General features: G+C 39.8%; 2 protein-coding genes across 2 annotated transcripts; one reads left to right on the top strand and one right to left on the bottom strand.

Moving 5' to 3' along the window:
* Window positions 1–272: 272 nt before the first annotated feature.
* On the top strand, window positions 273–14,370 carry LOC306873114 (transmembrane protein 39A-like). Its single transcript, XM_079422156.1, has 9 exons — window positions 273–487; window positions 1,587–1,743; window positions 3,278–3,497; window positions 4,063–4,146; window positions 7,650–7,804; window positions 9,548–9,875; window positions 10,845–11,032; window positions 11,333–11,453; window positions 12,573–14,370. The coding sequence occupies exons 2-9, from the start codon at window positions 1,631–1,633 to the stop codon at window positions 12,807–12,809; spliced, it is 1,446 nt and encodes a 481-aa protein (XP_079278282.1). The 5' UTR covers window positions 273–487; window positions 1,587–1,630; the 3' UTR covers window positions 12,810–14,370.
* LOC306873115 (serine protease 23-like) lies at window positions 13,415–18,835 on the bottom strand. Its single transcript, XM_079422157.1, has 3 exons — window positions 18,628–18,835; window positions 17,152–17,807; window positions 13,415–15,272 (listed from the first exon to the last, which is right to left on the bottom strand). Exons 2-3 carry the CDS (start codon window positions 17,797–17,799, stop codon window positions 14,826–14,828), a joined length of 1,095 nt encoding a protein of 364 aa, XP_079278283.1. The 5' UTR covers window positions 17,800–17,807; window positions 18,628–18,835; the 3' UTR covers window positions 13,415–14,825.
* Between the last annotated feature and the right edge of the window lie 714 nt (window positions 18,836–19,549).

The following is a 19,549-nucleotide window of genomic DNA, read 5'->3' as shown; positions in this document are numbered from 1 at the left end:
TTCATATGAGTGTAGCTGAAATCAGTCACCAGAGCTTCGGTGTTTAACAATGAAAACAGGAAGTTAAAAGACAACGTGTGTAGCAACATGTGTTCCTATATTCCACAAAGTACGATAAAGATTATATTCGGAAAACAAACTTAAACGTGTATATATATTGATAAACAGAACGATGATGCTGTTCAGCCGAAAGTAAGAGTAATCCACAATTTACCAAGAAGTTTTGGTTTCACACACACACACACACACAGCGCTTGCGCATCACTCGCGTCGCGTCTCTGATGGCGTCATGTGACGCAGCGTCGTTTGCCACGTCGGTCTGTAACAGCAGCGCGAGGAACTTCAGCAACTTTGTGTTTTGCAGGTTAACGCTGTTAATAGTATCGAGCAGCGAGCGAATCTCTTCAGAAACATTGTTACAGAGAGACACACATGAAGTTGTTACAGAGTCTCGGTGACTGATGTCTGCGCTCATGATTGATGTGCGGTAAGTGTTACTTTAATTATTCATTTCAGTGTTAATCATGCCTTCAGTCGCTGGTTACACTAATGAACATCAGCTCTGTAGTACTAGTATAGTTGAGTTGGTTTAGTTAGGGTTAGTTCAGTTACCAGCGACAAACCAATTACTCAGTTTATTTCCTGTTTGTGTTTGTTAGTTGATGTGTTAGTCTGAAGTTCAGCCGATAGTTAGTGCTGTTAGTTTAGTAGTTGACGTGTTAATCTAGTTGTAGTGGTTGGTTAACTGCTAGTTTAATCTAATCTCGCAGTATTTCTGAGCATCATGAGATGATTCCCATCAGCAGCAGCTGTTAGTGTTAGTAAAGATGTATTCTTCTCGCAGTTCAGCTTCATTACTCTCGAAGTTCCTCTTTTAGTTCAACAGTTTAAACTGCTGCTTTCTGTTAGATGATGATGATGATGATGATGATGAAACTCGTTTATCAGAGGAGTACCAGCTCTGACCTCTGACCTCTGACCTGGCTCTGTTAGGATGAGAGCTGATTGCATTGATTGACTTTACAGCATTTTTCTGCATTGCCATGTGATTTCACATCACGTTTAAGAGTTTGCTTCTTCATTTGTGACCCTGGAGCACAAAACCAGTCATAAGGGTCAATTTTGTGAAATTGAGATGTATACATCATCTGAAAGCTGAATAAATAATCTTTCCATTGATGTATGGTTTGTTATGATAGGACAATATTTGTCTGAGATACAACTATTTGAAAATCTGGAATCTGAGGGAGCAAAAAAATCTAAATATTGAGAAAATCTCCTTTAAAGTTGTTCAAATGAAGTTCTTAGCAATGCATATTACTAATCAAAAATTAAGTTTTGATATATTTACGGTACGAAATTTACAAAATATCTTCATGGAACATGATCTTAATATCCTAATGATTTTTGGCATAAAAGAGAAATGTATAATTTTGATCCATACAATGTATTGTTGATTATTGATATAAATATACCTGTGCTACTGATGACTGCTTTTGTGCTGCAGGGACACATTTGTTCCCTGGTTAATAACGCTGGGCTAGCGGTCAGCAGACTGACGGACTGTCCATGTGTTTCTCCCGCAGTGTCCGAGACGTGAGGACGTGCTCGCAGGGATCCGCAGACGGAGATGCCCGGGGGCCGCAGGGGTCCCAGTAGACAGCAGCTGAGCCGCTCCGCACTGCCCTCGCTGCAGACACTCGTGGGCGGCGGCCTCAGCAATGGGGCGGGGCTCCGGTGCAGGTGAGCTCACCTGAGCAGTGGTCACTCACACTGTATTACCAAACTCCTCTCTCATTTCATACACATCGATGCGGTTCGAGTCTGGTGTGAGTTAGATAGATGAAGGCTTAGGATACATGAGGAATCTTTTGAGCAATGTTGCCATCAACCACGACCGATCTAAATTACCCAGATATAAATTAATTACCCATTCTCAAAGGGAAAGTGGCCAAGCAATATTACTCAAAAAAGTTGCCCGTGTATCATCAGCAGAAGACTTTAGTGTGAAACAGGGCTGATGTTTTCCTCGTCATGTGACTTAATAAAAAGAAGCCTGCACTAGTTGAGCAGATCAATTTCAGTATAAAAACATTATTGAAACGTTACTCTGTTTGCACACCAAGTTTTTAGTTAGTTGTGCTCTTTGACTCATACTTACACCGTCTGACCTGCGTTCTGTCTGTTCACATCTGCCTTGCTCGTAATGCTGCTGGAGATGTTTTTGTGCATGTTTTATTGTGAATGCCTTATATATGAAGAGTTCAGATGCAGAAGCCTCTAAGTGCCATCTTAACATTTCTTCTAAAATAAGCATTTTTCTCAGGCTACTGTTTATGTTCAGTTATTTCAGTTTAATGGCAATGAAAATAACCTATTAGAGAACCTACACACAGGAGTCTGATAAAAATGCTCATGTTAGAAGAAAATTTCAAAAGGCACTTAGATTATTTTGTTTGAACTCTTCATTCATATGTATCTGAAAATCTGGAATCTGAGGGTGCAAAAAATATTGAGAAAATCTCCTTTAAAGTTGTTCAAATGAAGTTCTTAGCAATGCATATTACTAATCAAAAATTAAGTTTTGATATATTTACGGTAGGAAATTTACTAAATATCTTCATGGAACATGATCTTTACTTAATATACTTATGATTTTTGTCATAAAAGAAAAATGTATAATTTTGATCCATACAATGTATTGTTGGCTATTGCTACAAATACATAAACTTCCGCTTTTGTCCCCTCGCGGGCTGTGGAAGAGCTGACATGAGCTGGTGTGATTGCTGCTTTGAATATCAGACTGAAATCTGCTTCCTGATGAAACGTTTGTGACATTTGACAGTGACTGTTTCAAAAACATCCCAAACGCTCCTGATATCTACCTGATAGTTATCTTTCCAAACTACTGAAATATCAGCCATTGGTTGAAGCGATCTATCATCTTGACTATCAGTGTAAGTTAAATTACTCCAGTATTTGGAAGTGTAGGTCATGTGCACAAGAATGTGATTAAAGTTGGGTGGATTTAAAAAAAAAAAAAAAGCAAAAAGACTCCCAAAATTGTGTTCAGTTTCAGCCGTTATAGGGAGTATGCAAATATGGAAACTATGTTTTGTCTGTCTTTGAGTGTTAAAAGTTATAAACATAAGGACTTGTAAATGAATGTTAGCCATGTGTACCTGTCATCTTGCAAACTGACTTCCCAAGGTATTTGGGTTCCAGTTTTGTTGCTTGTCTTGTGGATCCAAATAAAAGAATAATGTGTGTCTCGCAGGAACAGCGGGGTGGTGGGTCTGTCTCCGCCGCTCACGGCCCTCATCACTCCTGAACCTGTCCGTCATTCCCGTATTCCTGATCTTCCTCTGGACAGTAACCTGCTGTTCGAGGCGCTGCTCTTCCTCTACCTGCTGGTGGCGCTCTTCGTTCAGTACATCAACATTTACAGGATGGTGTGGTGGTCTTCATACAGCCACCCCTCAGCCTCCACCTCAATGGTACAGTCAAATCACACTCGCAATATTACTAATAATATATTATTATTGATGTACCTCCTTCAGTGGAACACAATAGGAGACGTTTGTCAGGATGGTTCACACTGCTCTTAATATCCTAATGATTTTTGGCATAAAAGAGAAATGTATAATTTTGATCCATACAATGTATTGTTGTCTATTGCTACAGATATACCTGTGCTACTCATGACTGCTTTTGTGCTGCAGGAACACATTTGAGATTCAGTGGTATTTGGCATCATTTTACTGTGTTAGACTAAATTGAGTTTCAGTGAATAATGACTAAACCGACACAAATGACTAAAGTTTATGATCTTGATCACGGCCTGCTTTCTCTCTATGATTCAGTGCTGCACGAACATCACGCTAAACATCTCCTTTAGTGTTCCACTGAAGATAGAAAGTCATGCGGGTTTAAACGACATGAGTGAGTAAATGAAGAGAGAATTTGAAGAAGTGCTGCCATTTCAAATCTGACAATCAAAACTGTGTTTTCTATATGAATCAGTATTGATCATAACGTGACACGACCTTTTTCTGTGTGAAGAACTTCCACCTGATGGACTATCACCTGGCGGTCTTCATCACCGTGATGCTGGCCAGAAGACTGGTGTGGACCATCATCTCAGAGGTGCTTCTGATACTGTTCTTAACCATTCTTAAGCTTTTCAAATGATTGGTTGTTGAGCAGCGTTCCCTTTCTGTTGGCAAACATCCAAAGTATGACTCTGTATATATTAGTGTTTGATCATACAGCAGTTAGTATGCTTCTTGAATCTGATTGGTAGAGCAGCGTTCCATGAGTGTTACAAGTAACGCGAGTTACGTAATCCGATTACTTTTTTTAAAGTAACTAATAAAGTAATGCATTCCTTTAATTTAGAAGGAAATATCTGAGTTACTTTTTCAAATAAGTATCTCCAGTTCCTGTGTTTCTGATGTATTGAGTGACAGCTCTGGTGTTGAGAGAAATCAGGAGTAAGTGCAGAGTGTTGTGTGTGAACATGATCTTACTGTAGTTCTAGACTAAATATCATCATGATCTTACTGTAGTTCTAGACTAAATATCATCATGATCTTACTGTAGTTCTAGACTAAATATCAACATGATCTTACTGTAGTTCTAGACTAAATATCATCATGATCTTACTGTAGTTCTAGACTAAATATCAACATGATCTTACTGTAGTTCTAGACTAAATATCATCATGATCTTACTGTAGTTCTAGACTAAATATCTACATGATCTTACTGTAGTTCTAGACTAAATATCTACATGATCTTACTGTAGTTCTAGACTAAATATCTACATGATCTTACTGTAGTTCTAGACTAAATATCAACATGATCTTACTGTAGTTCTAGACTAAATATCATCATGATCTTACTGTAGTTCTAGACTAAATATCTACATGATCTTACTGTAGTTCTAGACTAAATATCAACATGATCTTACTGTAGTTCTAGACTAAATATCTACATGATCTTACTGTAGTTCTAGACTAAATATCAACATGATCTTACTGTAGTTCTAGACTAAATATCAACATGATCTTACTGTAGTTCTAGACTAAATATCAACATGATCTTACTGTAGTTCTAGACTAAATAGCTACATGATCTTACTGTAGTTCTAGACTAAATATCAACATGATCTTACTGTAGTTCTAGACTAAATATCAACATGATCTTACTGTAGTTCTAGACTAAATAGCTACATGATCTTACTGTAGTTCTAGACTAAATAGCTACATGATCTTACTGTAGTTCTAGACTAAATAGCTACATGATCTTACTGTAGTTCTAGACTAAATAGCTACATGATCTTACTGTAGTTCTAGACTAAATATCAACATGATCTTACTGTAGTTCTAGACTAAATATCTACATGATCTTACTGTAGTTCTAGACTAAATAGCTACATGATCTTACTGTAGTTCTAGACTAAATATCAACATGATCTTACTGTAGTTCTAGACTAAATAGCTACATGATCTTACTGTAGTTCTAGACTAAATATCAACATGATCTTACTGTAGTTCTAGACTAAATATCAACATGATCTTACTGTAGTTCTAGACTAAATATCTACATGATCTTACTGTAGTTCTAGACTAAATAGCTACATGATCTTACTGTAGTTCTAGACTAAATATCTACATGATCTTGCTGTAGTTCTAGACTAAATAGCTACATGATCTTACTGTAGTTCTAGACTAAATATCAACATGATCTTACTGTAGTTCTAGACTAAATAGCAGCATGATCTTACTGTAGTTCTAGACTAAATAGCAGCATGATCTTACTGTAGTTCTAGACTAAATAGCAGCATGATCTTACTGTAGTTCTAGACTAAATAGCTGCATGATCTTACTGTAGTTCTAGACTAAATAGCTACATGATCTTACTGTAGTTCTAGACTAAATAGCTACATGATCTTACTGTAGTTCTAGACTAAATAGCTACATGATCTTACTGTAGTTCTAGACTAAATAGCTACATGATCTTACTGTAGTTCTAGACTAAATAGCTACATGATCTTACTGTAGTTCTAGACTAAATATCTACATGATCTTACTGTAGTTCTAGACTAAATATCTACATGATCTTACTGTAGATCTAGACTAAATATCTACATGATCTTACTGTGGTTCTAGACTAAATAGCTACATGATCTTACTGTAGTTCTAGACTAAATATCTACATGATCTTACTGTGGTTCTAGACTAAATATCTACATGATCTTACTGTGGTTCTAGAGTAAATATCTACATGATCTTACTGTAGTTCTAGACTAAATATCAACATGTATTTACTCATCTCACCTACACTAAAACACATTCAGTGTTCCTCAAAATCAATAAAAACAGTCAAATACAAACTCAGAATATTATACAAACCTGCAATAAATATGATAAATAAGACAAATATAATTTAATATTTAATTATGTCCCTAAGTAATGTGATAATGTACAGCTCGAACACACTTCAGTCCTCTGTCCCAGAGTGAAAATGACACCAGTTGATATATATACAAAAATAGTTTTATTTACAAGACAGAAAAGAATACAATGTAAATGGGAGCAAAGACTCAGGGGAGAGCAAAGCCTAAAATAACAAACAAAATAGTTAAATTAGTTGAAGGAGCTCTAACTAACCTTAAATAAAATAAAAGGAAAAATACAGCTGACTTCCCTCACCTCCCTTGCTGTACAAAAACAGAGGTAAAAAGCCATATCAAAAGAAAAAGGCACTCTCCCCCTACAGCATCCCTCTTAACACAGGCTAGCATTTAAAATCACAATACCTTTAGCTCAATCTCAACCTGGAACAATATACACCAACAGATCATGCTGAAACTCAGTTAGCCACTGCTAATACACAACTATTGTCTCTACATGAAAAACGAGCAAAGTTCAGTCTGGAACAGGAGAGAAGTGTCTCCTAGCAAACTTTGAACTGCCCCTGTATCCTCTTGGTCTCACAAACGAGCTTCAGGTGGTGGTGATTTGCCCTGAGAAGAAAAAGAGAGAGAGAGAGAGCAAAAACAGACACGGAGCATTCAACCACACGTAGTAAACAATAGCAAAACAAATTCAAGAATAATAACATTTCCTTCAGTCTGAGGTGGATTCACTTCACTTTTAGTGTGAAAGAGCTTTTACATTTGTAAAATAACTTTTTTTATATTAAAAACAAACAAGCAAGCCCTGCCCAGATTTACAAAGTAACTCAAAAGTAACGTAACATTTCTTTCCATAAAATGTAACTAAGTAACGTAATTAGTTACTTTTTTAGTGGATGATGCAATATTGTAATGCATTACTTTTAAAAGTAACTTTCCCCAGAACTGGTTATAACACGTATAACCGCTTTCACACCATTTGTAGCTCAGAGGGAACTGTGATGTGTGTGTGTGTGTGTGTGTGTGTGTGTGATGTGTGTGTGTGTGTGTGTGATGTGTGTGCAGGAGGAAGTTTGAATAAGGGTTTCTGTGGTCTGTTTGTCACATCATGCCAGTGTCATTTACATGATGATCATCACTTGTTGTGAGCTGAAAGTACCTCAGGACGAGCGTTTCTCTGTTTCCTCCTAATAAAGGCTCTGTGGTTGGTGTGTGTGTGTGTGTTTCAGGCCTCTCTGGCGAGTCAATCGTCTCTGGTGTGGTACGTGGCTCTGATCGCGGTGCGGTTGATCTTGCTGACGCTGTGTGGATGGGTTCTGTGCTGGACCCTCGTCAACCTCTTCAAGAATTACTCCGTGCTGAACCTGCTCTTCCTGGGATATCCGTGAGTCTCCCGACAGTCTTACAGGGGAATTCCAGTCAATAAAAGTCCCAGTTATTATCATGCTCTGGATGCCATCAGGCTGAAGCGGCTCTTTGTGTTCAGCTGACTGTTGAGTTTCTCTTTTGTAAAGTGACAAAAATCATTGGAATAACTCTGGCCTGCAGTCGTCCTGGTGGGCTCCATACATTTCTGTGATTCTGTGGGTCCATTTCTGCCATTTTGAGCAGATTTGCTCAGTTATTTTCACTACATTTCAAGTTGCCAAGTTTCCTCCAATCGTGTTCAGTCCAGTCTTCACAGGTTTGCCATTCAGCATCCTAATGAAGTTAGGCTTAAGCTGTCTAGCGGTTGCACTCACAAACTGCCACTGCCACTGACAAAATCTTTCAGACCACTTTGGTGTACAGTTGCATGCGAAAGTTTGGGAACCCCTTGCAGAAAATGTGAATAATTGGATCATACAAAATGCATGTTATTATTTATTTCGTACTGTCCTGAGTAAGATATTTTACATAGAAATGTTTACATATAGTCCACAAGACCAAAATAGCTGAAATTATTAAAATAACCCCATTCTTGGTTCTTAATACTGTGTGTGGTTACCTGGATGATCTACGATGTTTTGTGATGGTTGTTCATGAGTCCCTTGTTTGTTCTGAACAGTTAAACTGAGCTCTGTTCTTCAGAAAAATCCTCCATGTTCTGCAGAATCTTCAGTTTTCCAGCATCTTGCATATTTGAACCCTTTCCAGCATTGACTGTATGATTATGAGATCCATCTTTTCACACGGAGGACAATTGAGGGACTCAAACACAACTATTAAAAAAGGTTCAAACATTCACTGATGTTCAAGATGCATTAAGAGTGAAAACTTTTTGAGTTTGAAGGTCAAGGTAAATTGTACTTAATTTGTCTTCCGGGAAACATGCAAGTATCTTCTGTAGCTTCCAAAGGCCAGTACTAAATGGGGAAAAAAATATTTCAACAAAATAAGAATAATTTTGAAAAATTTCATCCTGTTCAAAAGTTTTTGACCTCGACGTACGCTGGTACGATTTGTCACTCTATACTACGCAAAAACCTGGTGACGCCTCTATCCGTGCGCAGCACTCAAGCAACAGCACAAGATGAAGAGTTCAACCAATTGGAGTGCTTTTTTGCTTTTGCGTTTTAAATAATTTCTGTGCATTTTATTTCTCTCCAAACCGGCTGTGTTTGTGTGTATCTGTGAGTCTGCGTGCTGAGATGAGCAAACACTTCACCGCTTAAAGAGAGCATTTGAAAAAGCAACACACGGCAAACATCTTCCTTTGTAATGAGAAGCATTTCTAAACCTGCTGTCCAAAAAAAAGAATTTTTTGTTCATATTAGGGATTTCCTGGAGCGCCACTAATTCTATTACTTCTGTGACGCATATGTGGATTTTCAGCGCAAGGGCGCCCTCTGGCGTCCAGCATGAATGAAACGCACGTTACCTGAGTTTATAGCAGTAAATAATGGCCAAAAATAATACTTCTCTCAAAAGAAATTTGAAGTAGACATATGATAATCCATGTTTTTCTACAAAGGTTTTTGTAATTTTAATGAAAGTATACAGTTTTGTTTTTTTAAATAGCAGGTACTCAAGATTTTTTCCAAGGTTGGCAGGTCTGCACCGTGAGTCAGAGACGGTTCTGTCGCTGCTGCTGTATCTCTGTAATGTGTGTTGGGTTTAATCTCCAGTCTCTGTGTGTCTGATTCAGGTTCGGTGTTTACGTGCCGCTCTGCTGCTTCCATCAGGAGGGTCGAGCTCAGTCCACTCCCTCCGACTGCGGTTTCTCCGAGCAGGACGGCTCCGACGGGCCTCTGCCGCGATCCAAAGACTTCCTGACGCTGCTGCGAGAGAACCTGCTCGATCAGTTCTCCAGCTCTAAACACATCCCCACACACAGCTGCCCGTCGTCGCCCGAGCTCATCCGCAGCGAGGTGGAGGAGCTCAAGACCGACTTCAACCGCCGCATCAAAGAAGTACTCTTCAACTCGCTCTTCAGCGCTTACTACGTGGCCTTCCTGCCGCTGTGGTTCGTCAAGGTGAGCGTCTTCAGACGGCCAGACTCGATTGTCTCTAGCGCACACACATGCGGGAAAATTCCAAGCTCAGAATCGATTTTTCCTGCACTAAGCTTCCAAAATGTACCCAGATCTCAGATTTGAAAATAGTGGGTGCGTTTTCAATACTCACGTGACAAGCGCGTGTGCAAATGACGTCAGAAGGCTATAATCAATTACTGCATCAATGCAGAATCGTCCACGTGATGATGCAATGATTAATTTCAACACCCCCACCAACCAGCGATTTTAAAAAAGGTTACAGCAGCTGCTTCAGGTATCTGTAATTTACTCTATAACTTATCACTATAATACCGATCTACCAATTTTTTTACTGAGGCCCATCACTGTGAAGCAATAAATATATTTATAGGACACACACACACATTTAGAGCGATAATTTCTGTGGCAGACTTCGTGTCAGCGCAACAATTTAATAAACAAGAAGTTAATATTAAGTGGCTTAAATAATAAAGACAACGTTGTCTTTTTTGCTCTATTTTGCTCTAGAAAAAGCCATGTTGTGCATCTCAGCAGCAACACACAGCGGTGTTTCCTTAATGAATGAATTTGCATTTTGAACTGATCCATTCATAAAAACAGTTTAATTAGTTCCTGAATAAATTGGTCCCTTTGAAAGAATTGATTGAATAAATGACTCAACGACTCACTTATTTCCACCTACAGGCAATTGTAGTTTCATATTTAAACACATCATTTTATTTTTTCGATCATTTCATATTTCTATATTCCAATTTTTTTATATTTAAAATATTAATTATGCAAATTGTATGTGCAGCGCAAATGCATGTGCAAGTGCTAAAAAATAAGTGCATAGAATCCTGCATGTTTAATTATACTTGGCTTTGAAAAAATCTTAATAATACTCTGTGAGTGAGACTGTGAACACGGTCTGTGTTTTCACGGGCTTCATGTTTTCTGTGTTTCCAGAGCACGCAGTACTACGACATGCGCTGGTCGTGCGAGCATCTGATCATGGTGTGGATCAATGCGTTTGTGATGCTGATGAGTCAGCTGCTGCCTCCCAGTTACTGCGACCTGCTGCATCGCTCGGCTGCGCATCTGGGCCGCTGGCAGCGTCTGGAGCCCGGATCCTACAGCAACACGCCGCAGCACATGTGAGTGATCCTGTTGTGATACAGATACTGTGCCAAACCATAATGACCCAAAACACAACTTATGTTAGAATAAGAAATTTACATTTATTTTAAAAACGACACTATTTGCCTGGAAGACCTATCGCTTCATATCGTCATGTGACCACGATAATATCCAGACGATATTGATAATACCGTTACATCCCTAGTGATTCAGCTCTCAATCTATGTGGTCATTTAGATGTGGTTCCAAAGTCAAGTGTGTTTGCAGATTCTGATCAGTGTTGAGTGTTTCTGGAGCTGTTCTTCTCTTGTGTTTAGCTGGTCAGACAGCACTATCTGGCCGCAGGGGGTCCTGGTGCGGCACAACCGCTGTCTCTATAAAGCCGTCGGGCCGTATAACGTGGCCTTGCCCTCTGACGTCTCTCATGCCAGGTTTTATGTGAGTATTGGTCATATTTTTTTAACTATGATGACATGTATGCAATAGTAAACAAATAATTTACTTCAGAATTAATGGTCAACCAATATATCGTAAAGGCCGATATATCAGAAGATATTTGGCGTTTTTGAAATATCGGTATTGGCTGATAAGTTTTTCTTTTTGGCTGATGTTTTTGAGGCGGGACTTTTATTTTGACGGAGCGGAGACTGACAGCACTCACAATCTCCCTCTTCATTTATATATTATTAGTATTAGAAAGGCAAACATTATTATATCTTTTCGTTTACCGTCAGCATTCAGCAAATACTCATTTATATCATTTAAACAAATTTTTCTTATTTGACTTTTTTTTTTTTTTATCCATTTTCAAATTATTTAAAATTTTTTAATTAAAATAAGTTATACATACTTAAATCGGCCCTTGGCCACCCTGCTCTAAGATATCGGCATTGCATCGGCTGTCGAAAAACCAATATCATTCGACCACGATCCAGACTGAAAACTGCTGTCATTTAGCAGGGTTTCTGCCGTTTACTCACCGTTACATGGTTTAAAAGATAAGAAAGATCAGTTCCAGCAGGTGTTGAGCTTGTGACTGAGCATCCCCTTGTGAACAGCTTTAAATCTTGTCAGGCCAATCAAGCATTTACCAAACTATTATGAGTATTTAGAGTATTTCTCTTTTATGACAAAAATCATTAGGATATTAAGATCATGTTCCATGAAGATATTTAGTAAATTTCCTACTGTAAATATATCATAACTTCATTTTTGATTAGTAATATGCATTGCTAAGAATTTCATTTGAACAACTTTAAAGGAGATTTTCTCAATATTTAGATTTTTTTGCTCCCTCAGATTCCAGATTTTCAAATAGTTGTATCTCAGCCAAATATTGTCCTATCATAACAAACTATACATCAATGGAAAGATTATTTATAAATCTCAAAAAATTGACCCTTTTGATTGGATTTGTGCTCCAGGGTCACACATTAAGTACAAAATTAGTGCTCGCAAATAGAGCACTTGAAGTACATTATGGAAGTGTACTTCTTGGGTTGCTCTGGCAGCTGCTCTTCAGAGCTGATGATGATGATGTTGTCTTCTCCCGAGCAGTTCCTGTTCCACAAGCCGCTGCGGATCCTGAACCTGCTGATCGGGATTGAGTCGAGCGTGGTGCTGTATCAGCTGTACTCTCTGCTGCGCTCCGAGCGCTGGAACCACACGCTCTCTCTCGGCCTCATCCTCTTCTGCAACTATTACGTTCTGTTCAAGCTGCTTCGGGACCGCATCGTGCTGGGGAAGGCGTACTCGCACCCGCTCGCCGGCGGCCTGGGCTTCAAGTCTCAGTGAGACGTGGACTTCTGCTTTTGATACGATCTACTTTCATGCAACCTTTGTATCTATTTAAGAAAATATTTTATTTTGTATACGGTTACACACGATGTTACGTCTATGACGCGCTGTCGTATCCTTTTGTAGCCCGCGCATCTCGCGTGACGTCCAAAGATTGAAAGAAAAAGAACCGGAAGAGCTAAAGCCGACCAATCACGACGAAGGACTGGACGGTCCGGTTCATTCAGTGCTGTTTGATCATTTCCACTTTTACTGTGTTTTACGAGTATTATTTGTTCATGGTATCTCACGTGTCCACTTTGTTTCAATCACACTTTGTAGTAAAACAGCACCAACAGGATCTATTTTAAAGCTTGAGCCATGTCAGCATCCTCCTTTCCTTTTCTGTGCCAAATCCCAGGGGGGCGTGGCTAGTGCGCTCTGGGCGGAGCCTGTGGACTGTCAAGCTTGCAGTATTTTACAGAACCGATGGCATCCAGAATAAAAGACAAAAACAGCCCGTTCTTCTCAGATCTGTTGGTGGATGATCGTCTTCATGAATACGGCCAGGAAATGTCTGGGTCGTATTTCACCCCAAGAGGAAAATAAAACCAAGATAATTAAACCAGTTAGGTTTTCTTTATATTATGACGGTATATTTGTTTTTCATATTGCAGTCTTGGGAATTTAAGAGGTGCTTAATTTCAAAGTGCCTTTAAAAATAGCTTATTTTCTTACGATGTTCGGGTGAAATATGAGCTGGCCATGTTCTCGACAAGAGTGCTTTTATAAAAACAATCAGTTGTGGATCACACGCATGAATATGTTTAATCTGAGCTGTTCCTGCAGTTAATTCTCATTCATGACTGGTGCTTTTATTTTTTGCTAAAGCTTTTAATGTGTTGTGCATAACAGAGGGCATTAAAATTCTTCAAATGATTAGTGCCATTGAATGAATAAAGGTCAAAGTGCCGATCAGGAGCTGATATCCACTCATGTGTTTGATGTACAGTGTGTTTGTGTGTGGACCTCTTCAGAACAGTCTCTGACCACTAGAGGGAAGCACACGTCTGTACAAGCAGTATCTCATACAGTAGTTCTCAGTTTCCACTTAAGCAGCTCACATTTCAGAGCATTAGAGAAAACAGAAACCGCATCAGTGCTACGAACAGAACAAGCTGATGTCTGTGCCTTTGTCTCCAGTCCTTCACCGGCGACTGTCCTGAGCCGTGAAATCAAAGGCAGCAGACGGAAAATACAAATCAGGCACTCCTAAAACATCTACTATATTATAACGATATATGCTACGATAGAATGGCTGTCAGTAGAGAACCTTACTTAATACGTTTGTATGGAGTCAAATCAATGCGTCATATACTTGCAAAAGAATTAAAGTATTACAAAAGAAAGTTTTGCAAAGGCAAATTAAAGTCTTGAGGAAAAAATGAATGCACTTTTTGCAAACAAAAATAATTGCAAAAGAAAAAAGAACCTTTGTAAACCAAAATAAAGAATACAGATTTTTTTCCCTTTGCACTTCATGTTTCTGCACGTTTCATTTTCTGGCATTGTTTTGACATGGGGGTGGAAAAAACGTTATAGCAAACTCACACGACTGAAACTAAATAAAAGCAGCATTGCAAATAAATGAGTAGCTATGGCCATGGAAAAAATGTTGCGAAATCATTTCTTTTATCTGGTTTCATTTATATTTTACAATTCTGTATTTTTGTTTGCAAAATGTTTTTTTATTTCAATACTTAATTTTCTTTTGAAACTATTTTTGTTTGCAATTTTTTTCTCGTTACTTTATTTTTTCTCAATTGTCATTTTGTTTGCGAAACATCTTTTGCAAGTATATGTGGCACTGATTTGACTCTACACATTTGCTCTTTTGCACAAGGCTAAACAAGTGTTAAAAAACAGAGAATTTAGGAGTTATTGATGCATATTCTGGACTGTGCAACTTTCCTGCATGAAATAAGACAGCATCTTCTGTGCTAACGGAGAGAAAGCAAAGCGCTCCGCTGCTACTCAGCCTTCTCTGCAGTCCACGTAGTTTCCCTTGATCCAGTAGCAGATCTGGGCGAATTTGAGCGGAGTGATGCGCACCGCCACGTTGAACTCCTGAGGCGTCCCACTGTGGTCCACCCACTGGTGTCCAGAGAAGATCCCAATGACCTTGCGCTCCCAGCGCCGGTGTCTGCGGTTCCACATGCGGGCGTAGACCCCGGAGCCGCTGGCCCCTGGCTTTGCGTCGCAGTGCTGGTACAGGAGGTCGTAGGTTTCGTCCCCGGCCTTGCAGAAGCGGTACACCAGCTGACCCGGCCGGTCGTTATCAAACCCAGAGAACTGCACCCGCTTCCCGGGGAGCTGCTTGGCCGCGGGGCTGATGCCCAGCTTCATGTGCCTCCGCTTGTGGGCCTTCTTCAGCTCCAGCAGGGCATAGTCGTAATCCATGCCGATGTCGTTGGCCGAGCCCTTGATAATAATAATAATAATAATAATAATACAAATGTGTCCCTGCAGCACAAAAGCAGTCATAAGTAGCACAGGTATATTTGTAGCAATAGCCAACAAAACATTGTATGAATTTTCTTACGCCAAAAATCATTAGGATATTAAGATCATGTTTCATGAAGATATTTTGTAATTAATTTCCAACTTTAAATATATCAAAACTTCATTTTTGATTAGTAATATGCATTGCTAAGAACTTCATTTGAACAACTTTAAAGGAGATTTTCTCAATATTTAGATTTTTTTGCTCCCTCAGATTCCAGATTTTCTAATAGTTGTATCTCAGACAAATATTGTCCTATCATAACAAACCATACATCAATGGAAAGATTATTTATTCAGATGATGTATAAATCTATATTTTAAGACATTGACCCTTATGACCACTGGTTTTGTGGTCCATGGTCACATTATAGACGTTTCATTGGGCGCACACACCTGGCCCTCAGTTAACTTCCGGTCTGTGTTTGTTTATTGGTCTGCTAGTAGCGCCGACTACAAACACAGTTAAAGTTAGGATGATGAGGAGACTGCAGCTTGGCTCCGGTTGTTTTGCTTTGGGATGCAATGTTTCCCATACATTGATTTATTTGTGTCGGCTCGCCACAATATATAAAAACTGACCGCCTCAAATAGATTTTATAAAAGGCTTTGATTTGTTGAATAAACATGAGCACTGGCGCAGGTGTTTTTATATCACTGTATCTGAAGGAAACTGACTGTCTCCAGAAAAATGTTGATGTCATTTTCACTTCATCTTGCCTGTAATGGCTGATGAAGCAGTGTTTGTGAGCAGAGCTCTGCTTTGTGTACAGCCTTTACCGGGAAAACCTCTATCTCTGCCGCTCCAACAGCGCCTCCTGCTGGCAGAGAATGAATCTGCATTTTCAATAAGCTCGTCTGATTTACGCAGCAAACATATTTAGCCTGTTATTATCAGAAATAATCCACTCTAGAGGGATTTTGCTATTGTTAGTGATTATTTGCGGAAGTCTACCGGAAGTTAAGTGTGAGCCACAAAAGTGCGCATGAGCAGCAACGGTTGTTTATGTTGTTGCCGTTGGAACCGTCTATAATGCACTTTTCTAAAACCCAAAGCGCTACAAACATCAGCAAATAAAAACTAGGGCTGTCAGTTTAACGCGTTAACTTAATTAATTAGTTATGAAAAAATAACACGATTAAAATAACGCAGTTAACACACTAGCCCCGCCCCCAGACCTGTACGTCATCTTACAGTTCATACAGTTGACTTGACAAATATGATGCAGGGCAACAACTCCATAAATGCAGTTATGCCCTAAAATTCAAGATACTGGGGCAAAACGTTTTTGTCTCATATTTATATGATAAGTGATATCACACGAGTGCTGTATAATATAACGAGTGCAAATGTGATTTTATACAACAGTTCAGTAAATAATAAGTTAACATTGTGTTCTATTTTAAACACAATATTGTCTGTTTCTGCTCAGTTTTGCCAACAAAAATATTACCTAAAGCCACAGCAGAATTGTTTTTGTGAGCAACACAGCGGCGTTTTGAACGAATCAATGATTCAAAGAGCCATTCCTAAAGTGAGCCGTTTACTTCATTCCTGAATGAATCAGCCGTTTGAATGAATCGAATGAATGAATGACTCCTAAAGACATTTACCGCCACCTGCTGGACGTTTTTAAGTAATGTAATTTGTGATTAATTATATTAATTAATCGAAACATCATGTAATTAATTAGATTAAAAATGTTAATCGACTGACAGCCCTAATAAAAACAAATAAAATACAGAAGGACAAAAAATAATACAATAAAAGAAAGTATAAATCATAAAATATAATTACAGTGATCCAGCCCTTGGGCACGTGAGTGCGCTTGACTCGGATCCACTGGAACTTCATCTTGCCCGATCCAGTGCCGTTTCCACCGGACGTCTCTTTCTGCCGCGGCTTCAGGAAGCCCACTCTCAGCCTCTGGGCTCCTTTGACGTAGTTCTTTCCGTCGTGAACGCAGTGCGCCGCCGTAAGGACGTGCCGGTCCCCCACCAGCGTCCCCGAGCATCCGGTGGACACCTTGACGGCGGTGGAGAAGGGGTAGTTCATGAGGAAGTCCTGGCCGACGATACTGAAGCGGCCGTCCGGACCGAAGATCTGGCGTCTGCGTCTGGAGCGGCCTGTGGGGGGCGTGTAGAAGGTGTTGGCGTCGAATCCGTAGATGCCCACCGCCGTCTCGGTCAGCTGTCCGCTGGAGTGCAGCGTTTCGTAGGACAGGAACTGGCGCAGGGCCCAGTAGCTGGGAGCAGGGGCCTGCTTGTGGCACTCGGGGCCGCAGGACGAGTTGAGCTCCAGCTGAGCGGGCCGCAGGAAGTGAGGTGCTGGCCGCTCCTCCGTACTCTGGGGCCAAACCACAGGCACACGCTGCAGGGGCCACTGGGGCCCCGGGGCCGAGGCCGATGCCGAGCCCAGCAGCAGCAGTAGGGCGAGCAGAGCCATCAGAGAACCTGGACAGAAGCAGAAACGTCTTAACGTTTGACAGACTGCTTAAAACTGAGTCAGGAATACCTCTTCAGATTAGCGCCCTCTATTTCTGCTCTAAAGACATCTATTCTCTCCAGCTTTCAATGCCCCTTGATCATTGGTTCAGTTGTTGTTTTGTTATTGTCTCGTTTATTCATTTTATTATTCAGTACAGTACAACTTTGGTTGTTTTTAAATGTGCTTTACAAATAATGAGACAAATCTCTGCAGATATAACCAGTGTTTAATTCCAGGCTTTGTCACCGCAGCACATTTAGTAGATGTATTCTATGCATACATGAAATTCTGCACAATCCGTGTCAGATCTCTGTGACAGAAGTCAACAGCTGCAGCTGCAAAATCAAATATTCTGTGCCAAAGGTCCAAGACTCGTATGTGATCTGTCTAACAGATGATTAATGTAAAGGCTTTCTTCAACATTGCTCTGCTTCCACAGCCAGTGAGTTCCAGAGGTCAGGAATTCGGGATTCCTCTGATTCACCAGGGACACAATGCATGGAAATATTTCTGAAGGATGACTGTGAGAAAATACCCCGCTTCCATGACAGCAGTGAAAACAGAGTTTACTGACTTCACAAACAGTTCAGCTGTATTACAGAAGTCCAATCACCATGGTTACACAACAGATGTGATTTTATCCCTGCCATGCAGAATCAGAACAGTTTAAGATCTCAGATTATATATGAATCGCTGTTCGTTATGAGTTTGCAGATGTTATTTTGCTCTAAAGCAAGTAATGACGCTCAGCGCGTGTCGTCCAGAGAAAGGTGAAGTGATTCTCACCTGTTCGCGCGCGCAGGTGAGTCCGGTATTAAACTCCAGGAAATCTCAGAGCAGATCAGTGTTTGAAGACATGGATCTAGACGAGCAGCGGCTCCAGAAGAACAGAGCTTTCTCTTCTCATCTGAGCTCGCTTCATCTCATCGCCAGTGTTCTCCGCTCCGTCAGAAGCGTGCGTGGGCGCGCCGCGCTGCGATTCTTCTCATCACGTGATCTGAGATAAACGCGTCTGATCGTGTTTGTGTTCTGCTTTATTAGAATAATTCGCCTATAAAGCGTTTGCAATATTAATGATTCATTTCTTCAGTCGGTCTTTCTTTGACGATGCTTGAGTATATGCTTTTAAATAAATGTCAATCCACATAAACCTTTGAAAAAACGTGTTATTTATATTAACATAATATGTGCATTTATATTTGTATAAAAGCCTCTTCAGAGCGCGTGAAAAGCCTGGGTCTAGTAGCTCAGTGTTGCAGTTTTATGCCTGTTTAAGTTAGTTTGTATCTGGAATGAGTAAGAATAGCCCTCTCTGTGGCTGGTACATCTCTGCTTTATTTCCAGTGTTCACACAGTTTAGGGATTAATACCGAATACTGCTGTTATATTCTGTTAAAAAGTTTGGTTTCACTTTATTTTGATGGTCTCTTTAACACATACTGTTGAAGTAACTCTACTAACTAACTCTCATTAGAGTGCTAGTAGAGTATTAGTAGACTGGTAGGGTTAGGGTTAGAGTAAGTTGACATGTACTTGCAAAGTCACTTATAGTTAATAGAATGTCTTTTGGGAGACAAACATCATAAAGAGTTTGCAGATATTAAGCAGACAGTCTACTAATACTCTAATGAGAGTTAGTTCATATGTAGGTGCAAAGTTACTTATTGTCAACAGAATGCTGAAAAGGGACCACCAAAATAAAGTATTA

This window comes from Barbus barbus, assembly GCF_936440315.1.
Source record: "Barbus barbus genome assembly, chromosome: 7".
Lineage (NCBI taxonomy): Eukaryota > Metazoa > Chordata > Actinopteri > Cypriniformes > Cyprinidae > Barbus > Barbus barbus.
This window is presented reverse-complemented; position numbering and strand designations above follow the sequence as displayed.

What these genes read in the sequence shown, in the direction of transcription:
- LOC306873114 (XM_079422156.1), top strand. Translation starts at nt 1,631, where the DNA reads ATGCCCGGGGGCCGCAGGGGTCCCAGTAGACAGCAGCTGAGCCGCTCC. An exon ending in CCTCAGCCTCCACCTCAATG is followed by an intron (nt 3,498 to 4,062) that starts GTACAGTCAAAT and finishes TTCTGTGTGAAG; the next exon opens with AACTTCCACCTGATGGACTA. An exon ending in TCTCTCATGCCAGGTTTTAT is followed by an intron (nt 11,454 to 12,572) that starts GTGAGTATTGGT and finishes TCTCCCGAGCAG; the next exon opens with TTCCTGTTCCACAAGCCGCT.
- LOC306873115 (XM_079422157.1), bottom strand. Translation starts at nt 17,799, where the DNA reads ATGGCTCTGCTCGCCCTACTGCTGCTGCTGGGCTCGGCATCGGCCTCG. An exon ending in TGCCCAAGGGCTGGATCACT is followed by an intron (nt 15,273 to 17,151) that starts GTAATTATATTT and finishes ATTATTATCAAG; the next exon opens with GGCTCGGCCAACGACATCGG.